The following is a 22,712-nucleotide window of genomic DNA, read 5'->3' on the forward strand; positions in this document are numbered from 1 at the left end:
TCTGCACGCGTGGGTAGGTATATGCTTCTTAGTATATCGCGAATTTAATTGTACGTTGAACTTACTTGGGATTATTAACGCTACCGGTAGACACACACACTGCGGCTCCTCGACTTCCGCATTACGATTTGCTCCCGTCACTTTGGCCAGTACGAAATTCCGGGCTGAACGTTGTTATTGAAATTCTGACGTTTACAGGTGTACATTACGCGTCATCAGGATACGGTGAGTGTACTGTTCTAGTATGACAGTTCGATACTTACCGATCGAAGATAATCACGTTGACAATAATAATAATAATATTTCACCTTGACGCGGTGCACACAGATATGACTGAATAATTTTTATTTCACACAGTCGATCCATTCTGTTATCTGTAACCGATAAGAGATCGAGGTCATCGATTACGAAATCGCGTGAAAAATTGTAAAAACGGAAAAATAAGGAAAACAAAAATCTACATCCAGTATCGATTTAGACGAAACGAATTCTACGATATATCTCCTTAACGTCCCACGTAAGATACGTACGTGTATCAGGATCTTTATTAGAATCGCATCATAAGTGCCAGAGAGGTACCTGGAGTACTTAACCGAGTAACGCAGATCGGAATCGAGTGACTCAGCGGGCTATTAAGTGGAGCACGGTTCTTCGTAAAGGCAAACAAAAAATTATTTTTTTTTTTCTTACGTCCCTCCATAATTTTCCTCGAGAACGGAATCAAGGACACCCGGCGAGGCGTGAACGTGGTCGGTGAGCACGAGGTCTCGTCTCTCGTAGTTCCTATACCGAAGATAAAGCCTTGTCTCTGCAGAGACAATAGCGGCATGAATATCAAAGTAAGAACAGGCAGTAAAGAGGGGGGAAGGGGGCAGAGGGGGGGATCAGCGCGAATGAAAGATAAACCAAGCCGATCCTGAGATTCCATAACGAATCGCGAGATATCCGAGGAGATTTCTTAAGAAAGATCAGAGACTCGAGGAAGCGTGGTGAGAAGAGGCTTAAATAATTGACGGTAAATTTTATCAGGCCGAACCAGAGACTGGCAGCATCCGAGATACAGAGGAGCGATGATTGATGAAAAAAAAAATTTTTTTATGCATTTTTTTTTTTTTTTTTTTTTTTAATGCGCATGCGTAAAAATCCATAAACATGTCGTAGGATCATTTGGTATAGGAAAACGAACGTCTTTGATCTTACTTATTATCAAAAGTAAAGACTTGTTCGCGCATGCGTAAAAATCCATAAACATGTCGTAGGATCATTTGGTATAGGAAAACGAACGTCTTTGATCTTACTTATTATCAAAAGTAAAGACTTGTTCCTGGTTGGTTCTGGCAGCGCGAGTTTCTCGAGTGAAATGCAAACTATTGTTGGCCACGTGCAGAAAGTGCTTGGTGAAAACTGGTTAGCGCGGCGTTGGGAAAATAAGGCGGTGGGTAGGTACGAGCGAAGACTGGCATCAGCATGATACGAATACCTATGGATAGATGATGACGATATCGTTGAAAGGGAAATACTTATCAACGGTAGATTTTGTCGCGCACGGTAAGTTGAGATGCCAACAGTGAAGGTTTGACTGATTCGTTAGTGGAAAATGCGTTAAAGTTAACGAGCGACCGGAATAACCGATCGAACGAGGAACGACCAACGTGAATGTTAACAACGTATACGCGTGAGTAACGAAAGATCCGAAATCACGTAACTCCGCTTTCTAGGATTCGCATTTGATCGCTTCAACGCGCAACCCCTTCTTGCAGCCTTGACGGCTGCTTCTGCCATTTCTGACAGAAAGTTCTTAGTCCCGTGAGTCATTCCACGTCGTGTGCAGATTTTCCTTGGGTATCATCGCGTGTTTCTCGCGTATTTCAATATTGGCCAAGAGAGTTCGTTGCGTCGTGATGTTGATTTCTGAAAAGAAATTTTTTTTCACATATTTACATTTTTTTTTGTTTACCACTACTGCGCCTTTGCATGGAAGCTTATATACCGAGAATGGAGTCGTCCGGTCTACCCGTTCCGCACGAAGTTGGCTTTTGATGAATGTGTTTTTTTTTCTTCTTTCTAAGCAACTTCGTCAAATAGAATTTCTCCCGGTAACAGCCATGAAAGTCGAATAAGTAATTGCCACGTGACTCCTGCTCGCCATCGCGCTTCCTGTCACGACTGTTACGCTCTGGAATCTTTTGGTAGTAAAAAGTTGCGCAAAGCTGAGAGACCCGCGACTGACGCAATTAAATGGTACAATTCGCCCAATCAAGGACCGAACGAGCCAAATGAGCAGCAGCCTTGATATTTCGAGAAACCATAAAATCGCCATCGCTCTTTACAGTCTGAATAGCCAAGCGCCCATTTACCTGGTTACTCGATTTTCACGTCGAGCACGTGGTCAAATGTCACTTTCCACTGAACTGTCAAAATTGTTTACGCGAACGTCAAACCACTGCGAGACCACATACGAGCGATGAGTTATCACGAAACTACCGTAAACACGTGATACCTTCGCGGCTCGTGCGTTTCCTTGAAATTTGCATAAATTAGAAAATCCGCCAAAGCGCCCGAGCTGCAGTTATTGCACGTACGCGATGCGCGGCACCGCCCCCACCTGTCGCAATTCTACGCACCGTCGCGTGTTTACGTGCGTGACGACGATTTCGCGAAAAACTCCCAATGGCGGTTCTCCTCAATTACGCGACAAGCCAACAGACAGAAAACGCAACTAGGGTGCCATCTAAATTAAAAAAAAAAATTTTTACCACAAATACCACCAAAGACGAATTCTAACCCAGAAACGTAGGAAGGTTCGATCGTTGTGAAAAAAAAAATCAAAAAATTTTATTCATTCTGCGCTTCCCATCTATAAAATGACAATACCGTTCCACGGGACTACGACAAAAAGAAGTCTCCACGATGACAGCTTAGAACATCTGGAGCACCGAGGGGACAGGCATTCACTTTCCATCGATCCCGATCCGTGAGTCTCTGCGTGATTGACCAATCGAGTCACGGTGTTATTCGTCTACGTAGAAATTCCCCGTCGACGATTCTTATCAAGTTTATTGCCAGACGGGTGAACGTGCGTCCACGTTAATTTTACATAACAACGATACTTTCACGAGGTTTTCTTTCAGACGTCTGAGACATAATAAAAGATTTAAAAAAAGAGAATCAACAGCCGTCTACCTACAATACCATCAGACAATTCTTTAATTGATATACCAGATTATCTTGTATCTTCGATACTAGTTCCTCGGTTAATTCCTGGTCTAAACAATTTCTATTCGACGATACCATCCACTCTAATTACACTCCGCGATTTAAATCAAGACTGATAGACGTGCATTGAACACACAGCGGAATTGCGTTCTGCCTCGAAGTCTAATTACAAAATATTCCCCGGCGATAATCAACCGTACAGTTTCTTACAATTGACCATCGCTCGTAACACGTACGATATACGGTATCACGTTGCATACCTAGGAACTCTGGGCAAACGCGATAAATCAATAAGTTTCGAGGGAGCAGCTAGGCGTACAATTCTTTATATCCGTGGAGTCGTCCATATAAATTTTCAAATATTCCCGCCAGAGCATATTGCCCGCGAAATTTAAAATCCTTACGAGTACCTCGCACGAGGCAGGACTCAGTGCCAAAATACTGTTTCAGCAATACTGTATATGCACATACCACCCCCTACGAAGAACCCCAAAAAATCGACTTATTCGCGTAATGTAAAGTAATACAAAGAAAAAAGGTCTCAAGTGCCCGATAAAATGCACGGGGTAGTAAACAGCGCCCAAAGTGAAGGATAACTTCTCCACGAAATTGCCACGTGCTCGTTAACCGAGTCACTGTCCTTCCCCGAGTTGCGTCGAGCCTCAATAGATGGGGGGTTCGTCGTCAAGGTGACGTAGCGGTTTCCGAAGGGCCATGCTCCTAAGGGTGGATTCGTAGAAAGCCCTTTCCTCGACAGGACCTCCCGAGGGACCTTCCGTTTCCCCGACCTCGGACACGCTCCTGCTCCCGCTCCTGCGATTTGACGGAGTTCAAAAGTCGATAATAAAATCGTCATCAGAAACACGTTTACATACGAGCCAGTAACACGAGCCACTCGTGGACAGTCGATACGTCTGCCTGCGCGTGAGACAGATTTGCCCTTCGGGAGATGAACGGCGTCTAGGTCGTCGCTGACGACAACATCTCAACGTGCACAATTGTTTTTACATGCGCGATTATACAAGACGGTGGACCGTCGTGATAATCGGATACAGAAGCCAGCAGATCAACAGTCGGTTAACTGACTCACTTTGACAAACTGTCTACAGTCAATTATACCGTGCGTGGATTGGTATGTCTGAGAGTTATTTATACGGGACTTTATTAATTCGAATATCACTGGTTCGCGGGTTCTTATTTATCGACTTGGATACGCTGCTAGCTGGTGGCGTAAGTCCATTTTTCAGCTCCCGTAAGGCAGCTGCGGCAGATGGAGACTCAGGAGCTGTGTGTGGGATGATTAACGCGTGGGGTTAAGGATGGTTGCGTGGATGGGTCGACCGAAAAATAAAGGCATTAAGTGGGAGTTGAATGCTGCTGCCTTTGGGACTCTTTACAATGAAAATGATGCCAGGCTGGTATACCTATATGGTAGGTTCGACATAATGAAGAGACTCTCACTTTCTAAAGCGATCAGGAAGCCGACTAAGTGGATTTTCGCGTGTTCGATCCGATATAGCTAAAACGTTCGAGTTACAAATTTGCTCGTAGGATTTACCTCGAGGTTGCACCAAGTGATCGTCTACAGGTTGTACAGCATCCGGAAGACGGCGCCCATGAAAAATTGAACAGGATCATCGAATAAGTCGAAGGACGAAAAAAGAGTCACGTGACCTTGAAATGATTGAAAAAAAAAAATCGTAAAGAGTGACAAACAGGGATACGTCGACGTCGCGACGCTACAGGAGCAAAAGGGTCTCAGGAATGAACAGTCGGCGAAAGCAACGTCTACAGTCCCAAGGACTCGGCTACCGTTCGCTCTGCGTGTGTCCTTTCCGTTTGTTTTCTTCTACCACCCGCCGGGACAAGAATAATGAATTACGAACTGGACCAGGCTTGACAAATGATTGGTTCCTCGTCGGCGCAAGAAAGCTATACATCTCAACGTCCAACATCAAGTCTCCTTTGAACTGCCAGACGAATCGAAAGAAATGCAAAATAATCCAAAAAAATTTTTTTTCTCATTTTTATCCACAAAATCCAAATACGAACTTACGATAAACCACGCCAATACCTAAACTAAGAAAGCCTCTCCCCTATCTGTCTTTCGCTAATTCGATGAAACTTTCCTAAAGGTCTTATCATCACGCCACAGTCGGCCGTACCCACGATTCGGGCAGCACCGCCGTCTTGTTAAAAACGAATGCCAAATCCATAATCCGTGCCAGGACGCACCCCTATCCCTGCGATATATCAGACCCGCAGTCTTCCCAATCACTCATAGGACACGACAGGGCAGCGCCCTGCTATTGTACGAGATTCACGCGAGCCACGAAATCAGCGAGAATAACATATCAAAAGAGCCTAACCTATATAGACTCCGAACTGTGACAACGCTACAGGAGGTACCAATAACGTGGTACAAGGGTGGACAATTCCCATCCGACGTTTCTAGTCATCGGTACCAAGTAAAGCGAGTGAGTCACGGATCTGACGTAACCGCAGTCACTGTGTAACCCACCTTGTAATCAAATAGGATCCGCGCATAGTGCATATATACATATAAAAACACACAGGGAACGTGCTGGCGCGGAGCCGTGAAAGTCGCGTTTCTTATAACTTTATACGGTGGACTCGTATCGAGTGCAACGAGAGGCTCGCATCTGGCTGTGCGCGCCGTGGTTATCGCATGAATTTATTTGTTGCCCGGTAGTGACCATTACGAGCGATGAGGAGAGCACGTCGCCTACCTGCACACGGACACGTAGCTACGTTGATAGCCGTGCACGGAGAGTTCAACAATTTTATACTTCCCGATCGGCTAGAGTGCCTCGTTCTCTCCTAATGGGATAATATACCGCGAGGTGAACGTTCGCGGAATAAAGATGGGAAAACGGGCAAAAAACTTTTATACGCCCATAAAAAGCACGTAAAAACGTGCAAAATGGTATATAAGTCGAATGGGAATCGTAAAGAGAGATTTAAAGTGACACCGAATAAGAATGACCTCGGACCGTTATCGATACCTTGGCAAAAGGTCTAATCGCTCGGTACGGACGATAAACCGATGACAATCAATTGTTCGAAAGCGTCCGCCGTGCTAGAAGATTATCGTGCGTCGGGCTGAGCCCGGTGAATGTAAAGCGACCGCAGTGCGATATACCGTTACCGACTTTTTTTTAGGCGCTCGCGACATACGAGCAGTCTTACCAAACCCGAACCACATTGACAAGACTGCCAATGAGACTTGTGCTATCGGGCTCAACGTGTTACAAGGATTCGATATGGCTCTTGCGTCGACCAAAAGAAACGAGCACTCGTAGTCAGTCCGCTCGTACGTTAGGAGCACGTGAGAAATAGGAGAAAAAAAATTTTTTTTTTAAAAAAATGTAATTCTAAAATGACATTCGCAAAGTGTCCAATAGATCAAGACTGTCGATCGGTTAAATCCTTCGAATATATGCTCACCCGGTAGCAGTGAAATTGTTTCCATCTGTCAGCACTACAGTCTGTGCGTAGGGTTCCAGCAAGCCAGGATTTCGTATATACAAGGGCGTACCACGTGACTCGTGTTCCCTTCTCGTGACTCTTGTTTCCACAGAACCGCTGTGAGTCAATAGAATCGCATGAAAGTCGTATGGACGTGATAAATAAACACGGTGTAAAAATAGCACGCGTATACAAGACCCGATACGGTCTTAGCGGCGAGGAACGTATTTGAAAAAATTTCTAATTCGAAATGGACGTGCCTCTGATCGGGGTCCAGGCCAGCGCTGAGAACGGCGGCTAATCCCACGGGATCACTGGAAATTATCGCACCCTCCCTCAGGCTGGGAATCTCCTCGAGGATGTTCACAGGACTCATTAGCGTCCGAGATGCCGGTGTGGTAGGCGGAGTTATCGTGATCGGCATTGTCAATCCATTATCTGTTACGGACTCGTCTAGAAGAATGACATTTTTCACAGTGCCTGATTACGGCTGTACAGTCAATTTACTTGTGGATGCTCTGGACGCAACGGACGTTGATGCTGCGGGAGATGATGGACGATCGATAAGTATACTCTGGCTACTTTCTTGGCCATTCTCTATTTCCGTGGGGTTCGCTATGACCCCGGGATACTCTTGGTGCGCGTCGTGCTCTGTAAGGAGGAAGTCTCTAATGACGTTCTGGAGGATCTTTCGGTTTTACTCTTCCGGTTGGATGCGATTAACTAGGGACGTACTACTGATCGAGTTACTCGATCAGATATGTAACGGAAGTATGATCGATCGATCATTAGGCCACTTTCCTTACTTCCCATATATCGTGTGTACTAGGCTTACGTGTACTCTGGGTTACTCAGCTGGAACCTCAGGAAGATGATCTGGTAGCGGGACCAGAGATTTATTAAGGAAAAACCATTTTTCACTTCTGCCTCTGCCTAATGGATACTTCGTTACAGCGATGACAGCTGTCAAACTCGAATGAGGCATTTCGGCTGGATTACTCGGTACCAGTGTTTATCGGTATAGCTAACGGTACGCGCTGGTCGGCATGGCGGATGTAATATGCATAGAAAAAAGGAACTTTTTTGTTATACGACCAATTTCGTTCGAGTACCAAGTCGACCGTTTATAAGCGATAATAAGTATACTTGTCGAGACTCTATCTAGTCTCTGATAATCTAACGGTCGATGTATCCTCGCACCATTTGTGTCGATTGAAAATAATTATTTATTGTTTTTATTATTATCACGAATATATAGAGCATAGGAAAGTTTTCGGCAATCAGTTTCTCATTGCAGTATAATTTTTGGACGAATTTTTGATTTTTGACTTTTTCCCAGTTACCGGAAGTGCCACGTCTACGATTTATCTCATGAGCTTACCACTGGGACTTCCGGACGCGACGACTCTTCCGGATTCCATCGACCTGGGCGATGATGACTTTATGACAGTTTTTGAATTTCCAGTAAAACGGCTCATCAATCGCTTCAAATGATTTCGAATATTCGGTAACTTTGGTCGATTCATTTTGAGGCGATCGCTAGTCTCCGACGAACTGACGGACTCCGATGAATTCGTATCTCCTGTTATGCTCGACCTCAACGACGTGTCTTCCGGTTGCCTGGCGCGATTTGACGCCAACAATTTTCCCAAGTCGAACTTTTTTCTTGATTTACCTTTTTTCTCGTCGTTAGCCTTCAACGAATAATTTTGAACAAACACAGGTTTTACGTGAGCTAGAGAAACTCTTTTCTAGTCCTAGTTACTTTCATCTTTCCAACCGTACCATCTCACGTGTTCAAAAAGATCTCTTGTACGATCCCCGTAACGGTATTCCTCGTATATGGATTTTATAACGATTCAAAATGAGTGCGTCCCCAATTCGCGGAACCTTGGTATCCCTCGCTTTGGTAAAGGTGGACTTTCATCGCGCGTCACGGCACAGGATAGATCGTTGGAATGTTCTTTACACGCGATTGCATAAGGTCTCGTTACTCTCTCGACTGGGTCTACTGATAAATTTGGAGAAAAGTATTATTTGACGTCTGAGGGAATATAGAAAACTACGACAATAGCTCAGTGGTGCCAATACTCATTTGCTATGGAAACAATAAGCAGAAACTTCAAACAGCTACTTTATCCAGTGTCATTATCATTATCGGTGTATGTACAATACTGACGAATATTAAATACGCATTCAAACCTCTGCAGAGATAAATTTCAAGAATTTCTAAGGCTTTGCCATCAAAACCGCCATTATTTTTCGCGGGAAACTTTCTAACGCCATGACAACGCTTGTGGTTGTTTAATGAACCTGATAATCACATTTATAAGGTGTACCGCGAATCTCTATCGTTTGAGGGACGATTAACTCTCCCAAATAGAAACGGGCATATCCGGTTTCATTTGCATACACAAGCCGGTTACTCTGATAGGCTAAAATGATACGTCAGATCGTCGAGTATCAGCGATTTCGCTAATAAGCAAATTAATCATTGGGAAGGTGATCATCTTTTTGTGAAACATCCAATGAACGTATTGGAAAGCATGAACTTTCGAGAGATTTTACACAGCGTCTAACAGGAACATCAAACAGTATTGATTGTGTATTTACGGGAGGAAGAAGGGTACTGGGAGATATTGAAAAATAAACAGACACAACGAAAGAACCGTTCGTCGGTTCCGAAATCGAAGCCATAAAATTCCATGTAAATTCATACGTAGAAGTCGATATACATTGAACAATGAAGTAGCAGGAAATATCGTATGAGGATATAACATTTAATTGACTTACCGGATATGCGTAGGGTGTGCAAGGAACGTAGAATTCTCTGCTCATAATAAATAAAGTCGAAAAATGTTGTAAAATCCAGCTGATGCTCGTGGGGATATGTCAAAACACCGGTGGCGCCATCTTACGCCTATAACAAGGTCGTCAAGCTGTCACGAGGGCAAATTTCCGACTTTCCGCGCGCGAACCCATCATTTTTACAGAGAATAATCTATCCCAAAGAATTCGGCACTATGCGTGACTGTGAAAACGGACACTCGTGACGATTTAAAGGCAGTCAAGCGAAATTGCAAACTCGCTGTCAAATCGCGCTACCAGTAGCCACCGACACAGGCACTCACTGCTCACTGATCATTAACGATTTGATTCTGTACTCGCCAGTCACCTTTATTGCACTTTCTGTTGGGAATTTTTTTTTCTAAACTAGGGTCACTTCCGGACTTTTTTTGACTTGCTGGGATCCTTGTGAATTGTTTTCCGGGGCGTACTGGAGAGTTCGGATTGCGACACTCCGCTGGCCGCTACGCCATTTTCATTCTGCGGTCCCTGACTCACTTGCTCACCCACGAACCACCACCGTTCACGTCAACTGACGACTGCCGACTGCCGTCACTACTCCCGGGGCTTTATTACACTTTGTGTCCTGCAGATGGTGCTGCTGTTAAAGATCGAATTTTAATTCAGCATCGATAAGGTAGACACCGATGCTCTAAGATATATCCGACTTGCGGGGAGTTACATAAAGACGATATACAGAGAGACACTTTATGATGAGTCATTCCAAATCATTTTTTATATTGAAACTGCACAAAGAACCTTGAAATTGAAGTCGATGACCTCGAAAGGATAGACGTTGATTGGATGATGGAGATTTTTTTTAATTCAATAGTCTTGTTAGAATATCGTTTCAGATATGAATATAAATAGTACTTCCAATGGTCGACGAGTTATTAAGTCTGGACGGTCCTTGAAGAGACCTCTTCATATTTAAATATCTTAGAAGATTTATATAGATTTTTTACTGCTAATGAAAATTCTTTTCATGACTCAGTTTTACTGATAAGGATAACTTCTCATACCTCTCGTACATTCTTTAGGCCACATTTCCTCAGTTTCATCCACAGTGCTTGTCGAAATTTTATAATTACATTCGTTTGGCGTATTCACACTGTCTGAACAATTTATAAATATTTCTTGTGATAAATTATCATTGCTGAACAATGATTCATCCTTTTTTGTTATAAGACAATTTTTAAAAAATGAATACTTTCGAGCTAGTATGGTTAATGCTGCTAAAAAAGAAATTTCTTCTGATTGATAACTTTGCTTCTTATCGTAAGTCTCGAGATGTTCATTTCTTATGTCTTCTTTCTGCGAATCAATGTCCTTTGATAGTTCTTCTACTTTCCTCGACAAATTTGTGCATATACCACTGTCCCACGGTTGATCGTCATTAAAAGATCTTGCACTATTTGGTTTTTTATTTAAACAATTATTCCTGCTATCAAATTCTTCATTCACATTCTCCCTTGTCGTTTTTAAGTTTTCCAAATTTCCACGAGGAAAACAGTCCAAAGTTCCAATTGACAGAATCGATGTGCTTTTCGCACAATCCCCATACGCCATACTATAGTCCAAACTCAAAGCTCGAACTTTTCCTTGAATTTCAGATAATTTATTTTGCAACGGTGCAAATTCTCCTTCGATCCGCGAAACCGGGTAATAATTAAAAGTGCTATGAGGTTTCGGAAAATATTGACATTTTGGAGAAAGAACGGCATATTTTTTCTTCCTCTTACTTGACGAAGACTCGATATCACAAATTTCTTCTTCTACGGTCGAATCCACCTCCATAGAACTTCTCCTATGTGGAATCGTTCCATGCTTTCCACGAATGCAAGAATAGGAATTTGCATTCTCCATTTCGTCTTGGTATCCATCGCGATATACGACGCTGCCATTTGAAATGGTAAAACGCAGCTCAGTATTGTCGTTCTTCTTATCGCATTCGTAATGCGACTCCGTGACTGAAGCAGAACCAGATACCATCTGCAAATTGGTTGATATTTTATGCGTGAAATCGCCAATGTTGCCTTTCAATTCCATAAAGTCATGAGAGGAATCGAAAATGTGCCCTGTTGATAATAAATCAGAATTAGGAAATTTCCTCGAGGTGCAGTAAGTATTCATACCCATTTCAGGTAGCGATTTGACTTTGCTGGTATCACCAATGTGATCTAATGTCTTTGTAGAATTAAAATTCGCAAACTTTCTGCACAATATTTTCTGGGAATTGTCGCAAGGTACGAATGGTTGGCTAGAAAACTTTGGTACAAGATTTCTGTCCCAAATATCATGCGTCCGGAAACATGATGATAAAGGAGCTATTGGTGTGTTTGGAATTTTTGAAAATGGCAACGCATGCTGTCCTCGGGGACTGTGAAAACCTTCGCTTGAGGTTTCGTAATCGCAGTCCGAGTTTGTATTTGTGGTAGGAGTTGTGGTTAGAGCAATGGAAGCGAGACTGGGAGAGGAAAGTCGCTTTCCAAATGGATGATCCCCTTGACTGAAGTAAGTGGAAGAGAACCGATGGACTTCAGTGATAGTTTGACTTGACATATTTGGAAATTTACGTAGGAAGAGATTTTTAAGTGCGGTTATGGTGGTTTTCTATTTTTTCAAATATTAAATGGGCATCATTTATTCTATCTATAAGGAGTTGTTTGCCACGTTCACTGGAACACAGACACAGTCAATAAAAACGTTTATTGTCACTAGAAAGTATATCGAAAATAGATTTAGGTATAGAAAATAAAATGTAAATGTCAATAGAAAAGGTTCTGTTGCTTTGTCACTGCGATTCATACTCAAAGAAACTCCAAGTATTCTCTGAACGATTTCTGAACCTAGATGCATTTAACATTTAAAAATTGCATAGTCTTGTATCAAGAGATTTATTAATGAAAAGTATCGAATTTTTTCTTAAATAAAATATCACGTACACATAGAACCGCCCACCTTTCTCTGATTTCTTGCCTTCACACAACACGGCCCTTTTCCACATGATTTTCCACCGGACTTGGATGATGGTCGTGGTGGTGCTGCAGAGGATGGATGTTTCTTCATTTTCGTCTCGATCACAATGTTTTGCGGCACGAGAATTTCCTCCCAAGGAATCTCAATGTCATCCGGTGCACATGATTCCTCTTTGGGTGGTGGTTCTATGAATAATGGTCTTTCAAGAGCAAGATCGCTCCACGGTATTTCCAAAGTTGAATCGCATGTTGCTGTATTGTTCAAATGCGTTTGAATAGTATCCGTCACAAGTAAATCGTCCCAAGGTAAATGCATTATGCCAGTTGATTCCTTTTTCTCAGCATTCCCTTCATCCGCCGTATCATTTGCCAAGGAATCCTGTACAAGTTCATTCAACGATACTTTGACACGTATTTTCATACCGGCAGCTGGTAGAGCTATGTCCTTCCAAGGTAACTCAATTTTGGAATCACACGGTATTGATATTTCTGAAAATTCTTTACGTAGACACTGCATATATGGCTCGTGCCAGACTTCCTCTTCCGGATTGAACACTAATGTTTGCCTTTTTCTTTTACACTTGTCCCAAGCTGCTTTGGCCTCTACTTTTTCTCTTTGTTTAATGCAGCAGCATCGTCCGGGGATTCCTCTGCCGTTCATCATGACGAATATTTTTGTGGTATTCTTAGAATCGTGACTCTTCGAACCGAAGCCGTTACTCTTTTACTTTTTTAATATTTTTTTTTCTTTTTCGTACCTAATAATTTTGTAACACGTTCATGTAACCTGACATCATGCCGGGTAGAGATCTTTTGTTTTCATGAGATTTGTTGGATATATTTCATACGCGGAATCCAAAAGAACGCAGACGTCAACGTTTAAATGTGAATAATCCTCGTAATCGATCCGTGCTAGTTCTCGTTTGAGTAGAGCTCCGAAGCACATAGCAGCGTATGGAACGTGGATGAATTTGAAAGCCGGTTGTGTCAGAACGAGTTGCGGCTCTTTGAACCGCTACATCTGTTGGCGGAGAATGGTATGACGTTAAAAATCCGCCAATTGCCGATAAAAGGAAATCCGTGGAGTCTCCAACGTGAGTTCGAGTTCAAGAGCGGAACAGAAGACGATTTAAATTAATTAGGACTGATCGTAGAGATAAAAGAAATTTATAAGAGAAAGCGTTACGTAATTTTAAAATATACGGCGTGGCTTAGTATATCGTGAGGACGACGAGGAAAGTGTACGTGAATGGACACTTGAGCAACGTAGTGGGACGACGTTTAGAAGGCAGCCATCTTACAATCCCTAATCAAAGATCTTTGGCTAGCGGGTTTCGTTGTCTGGTTTTCAGCCAGTTAATATCAACACACAGTCCATCAAATGGCTTTAAAACGAATTAACAAGGTACGTCAACGATTCGCAGTGTTCATACGGCATAAAAGTGGCCGGGTTTCGGTGTGGTGTGTGTCAAATCCGGTTGAACGCCCTTAACGATTTTGCAGTGAAGCAATGTGAGCCAGCATTGAAAATCATGTTGGCTTTTACCCCTTTTTTTGCATTCCCCAACCGTGCTCTGGTTTTCTTGCAATCGCATTTCTCACATTATAGAGACTTTCGTTTACAATCGAAGGTCTCTTTGTGCTTGTGAACATCGCCGAGGTGACAGTGAAAATCGAGAAAATTTCGAGTGGCTGGCCGATAAATAGCCGGAAGTAACGTAAAACCGTGCGTTATATATATATATATATATGTATATGTATATATATATATATGTATGCACATACGGAGCCATAGATAGTTTGGATATCGTAGAAAACCAATTTTATTAGACGGTTACCAAGCCTTTGTAGAAGTCTACCACGCTGGACTTTCCGGTGCTATACATCCACCTCGAATCTTTATGATAAACTCACCGCGAGTCTGTACTAGGTGTTAGTAGGTCGGCATGAGTCATTTACTTTAGTGCCTTTGTACATAGTTATATACCATTGGTTTGCATTGTCATCCATTTCAATGTTTTGCTTAAATTGAACTGCAAGAGTGCTTGCTCCTTACAATCTATCCATGTACAATCTTTGAAGCCTGTTCGCATCTATGATACACACTACGGGCATAATTTCTAACTAATATATAAAGTATGCATTTTGAGTCAACCAAAAATCCTTGTATCCTTTATATTTAATGAAATAAAATATTTAGCATCTGATACTAACAGTAGCTGCGTATAAAAATTTACTAAAGAATTTTAAAAGACACTGATATCTTTACATTACGCAAGATGTCATAGATAATTCATGCGCATGCTGTAAATAGTATATATCACAGAAGAAAAATTCTTTACTTATAATATCTACTATCCTGAGTATTTGTTTAAATTACTTTGCTATGGTAATACAGAGTTGGTTGATACATTATGTATTTCAAAGAAAGTTCTATTCAACAGAAAACACTATACATTGTCTGAGACATACATACTCATAAGTTAAATACTAACATGGTTGTATATGCACACTTGATCTTTTCTATCTATATGCTTGCAAATATTCTTATCAGAAAGATTATTGACTGAAACTTTTAGTGTAATGATTTTTCCTTACCCATTATGATATTATAGTAATGGTAATGTATGAATATTCATCAGAGATATTTATTAGATTTATAGAAATTGCAAAAGATTATGAACCAAAAGTCTCGATTATAGGTATGGGCTTATAAAATAAAAACATATCTTGCGACATATTGTTATAGGAATAATCAGTCCATTATATAAAAATCCTATTTATCACTGCAGTTAAATATAGAAGAACATTTTTCGTTGCTGTGTTTTGTCTCACAATGTTTCATTTTATTTATTTTATTATTACAGGAACTTCAGGATCTTGGAAGGGATCCACCTGCACAATGCTCCGCTGGTCCTGTAGGAGATGATTGTAAGTTTTCATGTCGTACAGTTACAGTCACCAGTTATCTCCAATATTTTTTAAAATTTTGTTCATTTTGTTCATAATATATTTGAGTTATCCAACAAAATTCAGTCGCATACATAATATCAAAAGACACAAATTCACTCATCAGTAAAATGTCTATGCTTCGTAAGGAAGAATGTATTAAAAGACAGCAAGAGAGAGCCAATAGCTTAATTAACATCTTTTTGACGTATCCCTAGTCACTTTAAAATTAGACGCATACCACACATTCCAAAAATAATACACGACAAAAAGACGTGCTTATGATCATATAGCCACCCTAAAGAAAGTTATTTTATCTGCACAATCTGAGCACTGTCTGCCTGTGGTCGTGTGATACGTTTTATGTTTTAATTCGATTGCTAATAGCTAGACTCTTTTTTTAAAAAAGAATTTGCCAGCGTTAATATAGATTCTATAAATAGGGCGGCAGGTCCATGTGGCTCTATACTCCCACTACACGTCGTGTAAAATACATTTTCTTCTTTCTCATTCAAACCCTTTCCACGAGTAATGACTGCTAATTAATTATTAGTTTGAATTTGCCGTAATATCATTGTCTTCTGTGTTCACACTGATAAGTAGCTCATTAGACATTAAAAGATCTTCTTTCGTAATTTAATTTAGATAATCATTTAATAATGAATTAAGTAAAATAAATACTCAGTAGATTAAAATAACAAACTTTGGCAAGGACAGGTTATTTATATTTGCAATAGTGGATGATTATTGTTAACCTTGAGTCATCGTTTGTCTTAATATTTCATTAAAATATCATCAATTGATTATCAGAGTGAATCCATTCAAACTAGAAACACGGTATCCCGCGCATGGCTTTGTACGAGGGACACTCGATTGATCTCCTTCCTTTTTTCCTGTGTACTGTAAAAAAATACATCACCGGTAATGACGCATGGTAGTAAATTGCATGATAATAAATAACTTTCACTTTGAGAGCGTCGCGTTACGCAATAAAAATGACAAATTACGAAACATTAGAAACGGCCGTCTGACCTTGAAGTATTTCTAATGATACATTTTAGTTTTGCGAATGTTCAGCATACATTGTATAATGATCCAATTGTCCTCGACTTGTGGCTCTCCTTAACACATTTATATTGTTTCAGTATTCCACTGGCAGGCCACTATTATGGGACCAGTAAGTGATATATTTTATTTGTTCAATACCTATATTCTTATCTAATCCAATTACCCTTGGTACGTGGTAAATTTGCTAAAAAGATGGTAAACACCGGGTAGTCGTCAATTCATTTGCACGTGGGGCGTTGGTGCAATAATTTCAAAGAAATACTTTGAGAAGCTAGACGTTTTTACAGTGTTGAATTAAGAAGGGAGTGAAAACTCGTATAACATTATTTTTTTTCAGCCTGACAGCCCCTACCAGGGAGGAGTATTTTTCTTAACAATTCACTTCCCAACAGACTATCCATTCAAACCCCCTAAGGTATGATAAGACAGATTCCTTGCGTAATATGGAAAACAATCAAATAAAATATTTACGCAAAATTTTAATGCCCGCAGGTTGCTTTCACGACCAGAATCTATCACCCTAATATTAACAGTAATGGAAGTATTTGTTTGGATATACTGAGATCGCAATGGTCTCCAGCACTCACTATTTCAAAGGGTATGTACAGAAATACAACACTTATTATCAGAACTGTGATATATTACACCGGGGCTTCTGGACTGGCAGCCTACACTGTGAAGTGACAATGCTAGAAAACACACATCAGGCTGTACAGAGAAAGGCAGGAAGATAGTTTCAATATCGACCACAGGCTTGAGTTTATCGTATCAAAGAATACACGGAGTAAAAAAATATGGCGGTCGCTCTGTAGAGTCGCTGGAATATAGAAGTATGTTGGGAGGGTGATGGTAGAGCGTAGAATGGAAAGGAGGCGGCTGGTCAATATTTTATATAGTCGGTATAAAAATATATGGCGATTAACGGATTAACGATTAACATTTAAAGTATGATGATGATAAACGATGATAATTAGTATGGCGTGCCGTGAATGATTTCAGTGTTACTGTCAATATGCTCTCTGCTGTGCGATCCGAATCCAGATGACCCTCTGGTGCCAGAGATAGCAAGGATATACAAAACTGACAGGGAGAAGTACAACGAATTGGCACGCGAATGGACGCGCAAGTATGCCATGTGATGCGCCAATCTCCGTTGACCTCAACATCCAAACGCCACCTCTATCAGCAAGCAACCCCAGCCTAATGCCACTTACCGATCAGCACCGATTCAATCTAGCTACGGCTTGTCCGATCTTAAAGTTACGCCGCGACTCAGGCCCGTAGAACACTCAGGCCAGCCGTGATCAATCTGATGTTCCCTCCGCCCTGGGTAGCCTGCGAATTTTAAGACGACGCCACGATGGCAATTGAGGCAATTTCAAAGGTGGTCACACAACAATATATATATATGAATCAAGAAAAAAAACATGTCCGCTTTGATTTTCATAAATAAAATGAAATTAAAATATAGGAGAGTGAAAGTAGGATTTGTATTTGAACTTAATAGTTTAATTTCTAATGATTGTGCTTATAATAATGTAATATTGTATACCTACTTTCTCAGTAAAAAAAACAAGGAAAAGAAATGGAACCTCGAACTGACAACACACCGATTGTTAGTTTTAAACGTAACCGAGCGAGTTTTGCCCGTCCCATATGTGGGTCCGATGCGGTCACTTTTTTTGTAAGACTGGGCTCTATATAAATACTACTGAAACTATACCTATACATTTTGTTTTGATTATTAAACAATGACAAACAAGCAAACAGAAAGAATCACCTTATACTACTGCTACTACTATTAGTACTACCGCTATTACTACTATTATACTATTACTATTGTTACTATTTGCCCGACAAATTCTACGAGTAACTCAAAATTAGCCGTCTGTGACTTGATTCGTCGTCGGTGTGGAGTTATTTAAATTTATCATTTGAATGTCTTAATGGTTGCACGGCAAATACAGGACTATGGACACTTGCGGAGATGGCAGTATAACGATTGTAGCGTGCGTAAGGGAACGAGGGGACAGTAGTACTACTTTAAAATTAAAATAATTCGAACTGAACGCTCTCGTACGTGTACTCGAAAGCGTCTCTACCATCTAAGTATGCTATGTAATTTATAATATCTCTCATGCCGCCGGGACGCCACTTTGTGACGTCTACTTCGAAATTCTCTTGATATTTCTGTCTTCGTGGTCCAACGTCATATTCGATTATGAATGAATACACTAATGATCTCGTGACGTCAGTAGATCACGTCCACTGTTATTAATCATTATCGTGTTGTTTGTTGACAAACGACCGACGATTTCTTCGTTGACCATGTGAAATATTGTCTTGAGAATTTTGAAATTTGCTGAGTCTGTATGTTATAGCGTAGAGAAACGCGGTTTACGCGGCGCAGAGTGGACGGCAATATTTGGAACGAGGCGTGCGTCGCCACGCCACGTTTAGGCGAAATGTAAGAGCATGCGAAGGGAATAAAAAAAAATGATAACGATGATCCAGAACAAGTTTAAACGAAGGGAAGGGAAGAGATGGAAAAAAACGTGAAACTTAAAAGAAAAGTAAAATTATTACCTTCTTTGCGACGATACCTCGATGTACTACCAATGTTATTTGCGGCGTGCCTTTGCGAGTCAACAATTTGCCGGTCCTCCATTTTTAACGTTCACATTATTCACGTTCCTTTTACTATTCTCTTCTTCTGGCTTATCCGAAACTTCTCTCATCTCTTGTAGGCGGATCCTCCAGTTTTACTTTTCCTGCCCCTTTGTCTCTTCCTACTCGCTCCTTTCCCTCCTTTTCTTTTTTTATTGTTTAGTTTTTTTTTTTGGTCTTGAAAAGTACCCCTTTCATCCACAATATAACGAAGTATTTATGGTATGTAAACGTCGCAGGTTTTCCGCAACAGGCAACAAGACACGAAGATTAAAATAGGAATTATAATTTTAATTATTGTCAAATATTCTCAACATTGTATTTTACAATATATTGTGGTTGTAAAGGATCATGAACGGGTTCTTGATTTATTTACGATGAAACCTGTCACATGGCCGTTACTCGTTTTATATAGAGAACGACAGGACGTGTTCGCCTCAATTCCTCGAATGCTCAACTTTCGCTCCCAGTTCAATTGCACCATTATAAATGCACTCGAATGCACCTCTTCACACTCGAGGAACCGCGTATCGCTCCTTTAGCCACTTAATTATTAATAATGGTTAGCAAGGACTATGGCATCCCTGAATATTTAGAATGTATACGTATAAAACAAGTATCAATAACCATTGATATCAACATATATATACTGATCCTGAAGCAGAACCAAAAAAGAAATGCAAGTACCAAGGGACATAAGAATCCTGTAATTATTATTATTGCCAACAATGCTACAACAGCAACACTCTTTCGTAACGTATGTGTACATTTTAGCGTTAACCCTTTATAATGAATAAAGATTCCGTATCAAGACCTTCTTTTTTGTCTCTTTTTTTCATCTTTCCTATCTCTTTCCATCCTATCGATCCCAACTCTCTCCTCGCTTAACGAATTTCTTACATAATCCATCATTTCAACCGGAAATGAAGAATAATATCTTCGAGAAACGCAGTCTCTCATTGGTTCTCAATTCGAACGTTGCTACTTCTTCGCTCGTGCTCTTTCTCAAGCGCATAGCTAAGGCCAACGGACTCGGACGTTCCTGGGCTGTTGTGTGAGAGTTGTGACGCAGTGCAGTGGCCCCTTCCAAAGACAGTGTGCACGAATCAGATTCTTGCTGGACATCCCGCTCACAAGAAAACCTCTTTATGCTGTCCACTCCAATCACATCGGTCTCGTGCTTCATCGAATGTTGCGGCTTAGGTGACTTTCAGTTGTAGTGGCGACTTTGGAACGATCCTTAGTTTGGTTCAATTGTTCGCGCCCCGTTTGGATGTCTGCCACGTGACATGTGGACTGGATAGAAAATACTTGAACCCGCGAGAATAACGCTTTGCGTGGGACAATACAAGTTGTATTATATTAAGTGTTTTTACAAGGTACGTATATCGAAGGCAACAGCATTATTGCTTTGTAATTAATTCTGTTTTGGATGACTAGTGCTAGACGTGGTTCAAGACGTATGAGAAACTATGGAAATTTCCGAGTGGCTATTGTGACGTTGGGATTTAAAATGGTATTGGAATATTTGACTTTAGCGTTGACGCTAAGAATAAGGTGACTTTGAATAATAAGACAAGAGATTCTTGTATATATTTATTCTTCGTGTGCTTCGCACTGGCTTGTCACGTCGATAATGACTTCCTGTCAAAATTCGGAACTTTTCAGGGGTTAACCTCAAAAGTTTTAATCGTTATTGGTTAAACCATTCGAGATAATCTGTACTTGAATCGTACTTTCTAATTACTTTTAATTAGTATAATACGATCGTTTTTGAATTCTTAACGAACTTTACACCTGCGTGACAACTCACTTCTTCATTGGTCAGTGGTTTACCAATACCTGAGCAACAACGAGTGGCTTTGATTCCAGTGTAACTTTCTCGTGAATTAGAGATGCGGGAGATCCGCGTGGTACTTGGAGGAAGAGAGATAGAGAGAAAAAGACAAAGTAAAAAAGTTATTATTTCTGTCAGATAATAGGCAAATCTGGAACGGTCTTGATTCAATATAAAATATGATGTGATCGTAAGCGTAAGAGGGAAATACAAAAGTATAATGGCACATGTCATATCCTTATTGCTGGCTGGTATAGTAACTAGCTAGAAAGTTGAAAGCACCGTGGCTGTGTAATTTATGGAGGAAGATTTCCTTTTTTTCACTCATGTTTTATTATGAAATATTGTTTAATAATATTGTTACGTTATATTACACATTCCGTCGCTTGGTTTATATCAAGCCTAAGGAACTTCTTGCTGTCCTGGGAATAAATACGTGTGGAAACACGTGCCGCAGTTCGATCGATTCGGCGCGACCGCGACACTTTGCACTTATTCATTACCAAAGTTATAAATACGTTATGGAGAAAAATGCAGTCATCATTCCCGCGCTTAACGTTTTACCTGTTTTCGTTTTGAATAATCTGCCCCTCTCTCTCTCTCTTTCACTCGCACCTTCTTTTTTTTGTATTATTTTTTGCTTTCTAAGGGAGCACATTGTTGAAATTGTTTTGGCAAAATTCTTGTTGCTCTTAGGGGATTCACATATCCCAGGGCTTTAATAAATAAATACTTCTCTCTCTCTCTCTCTCTCTCTCTCTCTCTCTGTTTGCTCCCAATCAATTTATATTTATTCGATTTCTATTAATCGTATGTAAATATGAATATGTATTGACGCACGTATGACGTAATTACGCAATGAGAAAATTATCGCAATAGGTTATAAAAAATAACGAAAAAAAGAGGTATTACTTATCATCGTACAATGTAACATGGTAATGTATGATATATTGAACCGAAGTCTGTACGTAAGAGATCAGCCAATTTGTCCTATATATATATATTCGATTAACTGAATTGTATTGTTCTTTTATTACATACAAGTACGTTTTGATAAACAGATCCCGCTGCTCCAATGATGAAATTATTGGCCGGAGTCGAGGAGGTGAGCGACGAAAATTCGAAGAATTCGGATGATCACCACGTCCGTACCAATAAGTCCCACGAGAAACAAAGCACTCAGTTAATACAGGAAGCTGCAAAAACACTGGTAAAAAAGGTAGGTTTGACAATTTTTGTATACTTAAAATTTCCAATGACTTTTTAACAAATTTAATCAAAACCAAATTTAAACCCCTCGCAGTCCGGACCAGTGTGAACCTAGCATCTCAACTATTCGCATCTCACAAATAAACTTCATGTTTACTTGCATCCATCATAGTTCCACAGTTCTTGATAAGTTTTAACAATAGTTCAATTAATTTATCCCCTAAAACCACGTTTTTAAGAAATGAGATGCTAACTTCTCGTACCGCTTGTCAGCATCTCATCGAATTTCACATATATGAGCATAGAGGAAGGAAATCCTGCAGAGTTCTATTCCCTAGGAAAGTTATCTCAATAGTTCTAGCGATTAAACCACGTGGGAAACAGTTTTATCATATTTAACAGTATCTCAGCCATACTATAGTGAGATGCTGACATTTAGGGGTGAGTTCTGG

General features: G+C 40.5%; 5 protein-coding genes across 15 annotated transcripts in view; 2 read left to right on the forward strand and 3 right to left on the reverse strand.

Moving 5' to 3' along the window:
* Positions 1-10,109, reverse strand: part of LOC107265309 (actin cytoskeleton-regulatory complex protein PAN1) — a 43,633-nt gene extending 33,524 nt beyond the window's left edge. For 2 of the 4 annotated variants that reach the window (XM_015734638.2, XM_015734640.2), the window contains exon 1: positions 9,499-10,109. In XM_015734638.2, the coding sequence (XP_015590124.1) occupies positions 9,499-9,543 (45 nt within the window). In that variant the 5' untranslated portion in view covers positions 9,544-10,109. Of the gene's footprint in view, positions 1-65; positions 375-9,498 lie in introns of all 4 variants that reach the window. The other 2 variants (XM_025082509.1, XM_015734637.2) reach the window with 2 other exon arrangements.
* Positions 2,557-9,490, reverse strand: LOC112493977. Its single transcript, XM_025082524.1, has 7 exons — positions 8,797-9,490; positions 8,491-8,716; positions 8,087-8,399; positions 7,213-7,356; positions 6,966-7,158; positions 6,685-6,822; positions 2,557-4,029 (listed from the first exon to the last, which is right to left on the reverse strand). The coding sequence occupies exons 2-7, from the start codon at positions 8,491-8,493 to the stop codon at positions 3,879-3,881; spliced, it is 942 nt and encodes a 313-aa protein (XP_024938292.1). The 5' UTR covers positions 8,494-8,716; positions 8,797-9,490; the 3' UTR covers positions 2,557-3,878.
* Positions 10,110-12,090: 1,981 nt separating the features above from the next.
* On the reverse strand, positions 12,091-13,644 carry LOC107265316. Of its 2 annotated transcripts, none has more exons than XM_015734652.2 (2): positions 12,498-13,644; positions 12,091-12,230 (listed from the first exon to the last, which is right to left on the reverse strand). In XM_015734652.2, exons 1-2 carry the CDS (start codon positions 13,192-13,194, stop codon positions 12,205-12,207), a joined length of 723 nt encoding a protein of 240 aa, XP_015590138.2. In that variant the 5' UTR covers positions 13,195-13,644; the 3' UTR covers positions 12,091-12,204. The 2 variants fall into 2 exon arrangements, with proteins under 2 accessions (XP_015590138.2, XP_024938293.1); XM_025082525.1 differs by having other exon boundaries at positions 12,095-12,230; positions 12,514-13,644.
* A 141-nt stretch (positions 13,645-13,785) lies between these two features.
* LOC107265317 (ubiquitin-conjugating enzyme E2-17 kDa) lies at positions 13,786-19,563 on the forward strand. The gene is made up of 6 exons (XM_015734653.2): positions 13,786-13,935; positions 15,398-15,461; positions 16,625-16,656; positions 16,885-16,962; positions 17,040-17,145; positions 17,547-19,563. Exons 1-6 carry the CDS (start codon positions 13,912-13,914, stop codon positions 17,684-17,686), a joined length of 444 nt encoding a protein of 147 aa, XP_015590139.1. The 5' UTR covers positions 13,786-13,911; the 3' UTR covers positions 17,687-19,563.
* A 617-nt stretch (positions 19,564-20,180) lies between these two features.
* The window catches only part of LOC107265315 (progestin and adipoQ receptor family member 3), a 7,581-nt gene continuing 5,049 nt past the window's right edge, over positions 20,181-22,712 (forward strand). Inside the window, exons 1-3 of one of the 7 annotated variants that reach the window (XM_025082517.1) lie at positions 20,181-20,593; positions 20,655-20,771; positions 22,113-22,270. In XM_025082517.1, the coding sequence (XP_024938285.1) occupies positions 22,127-22,270 (144 nt within the window). In that variant the 5' untranslated portion in view covers positions 20,181-20,593; positions 20,655-20,771; positions 22,113-22,126. Of the gene's footprint in view, positions 20,594-20,654; positions 20,772-22,095; positions 22,271-22,712 lie in introns of those variants that run through there. The other 6 variants (XM_025082519.1, XM_025082518.1, XM_025082516.1 and 3 more) reach the window with 6 other exon arrangements.

Source organism: Cephus cinctus, unplaced genomic scaffold (genome assembly GCF_000341935.2).
Source record: "Cephus cinctus unplaced genomic scaffold, Ccin1 Ccin1_scaffold0215, whole genome shotgun sequence".
Lineage (NCBI taxonomy): Eukaryota > Metazoa > Arthropoda > Insecta > Hymenoptera > Cephidae > Cephus > Cephus cinctus.

Excerpts from the sequence above, each read along its gene's own strand:
- LOC112493977 (XM_025082524.1), bottom strand. Across the intron at positions 7,159-7,212 it reads TGCGTCCAGAGCATCCACAA|ACGAGTCCGTAACAGATAAT; the intron begins GTAAATTGACTG and ends TCATTCTTCTAG. Across the intron at positions 4,030-6,684 it reads AACAATTTCACTGCTACCGG|GAGCGGGAGCAGGAGCGTGT; the intron begins GTGAGCATATAT and ends GTCAAATCGCAG.
- LOC107265316 (XM_015734652.2), bottom strand. The coding sequence starts at position 13,194 with ATGATGAACGGCAGAGGAATCCCCGGACGATGCTGCTGCATTAAACAA. Across the intron at positions 12,231-12,497 it reads AAAGGTGGGCGGTTCTATGT|TGAACGTGGCAAACAACTCC; the intron begins GTACGTGATATT and ends TCTGTGTTCCAG.
- LOC107265317 (XM_015734653.2), top strand. The coding sequence starts at position 13,912 with ATGGCTTTAAAACGAATTAACAAG. Across the intron at positions 16,657-16,884 it reads AGGCCACTATTATGGGACCA|CCTGACAGCCCCTACCAGGG; the intron begins GTAAGTGATATA and ends ATTTTTTTTCAG. Across the intron at positions 16,963-17,039 it reads ATCCATTCAAACCCCCTAAG|GTTGCTTTCACGACCAGAAT; the intron begins GTATGATAAGAC and ends TAATGCCCGCAG.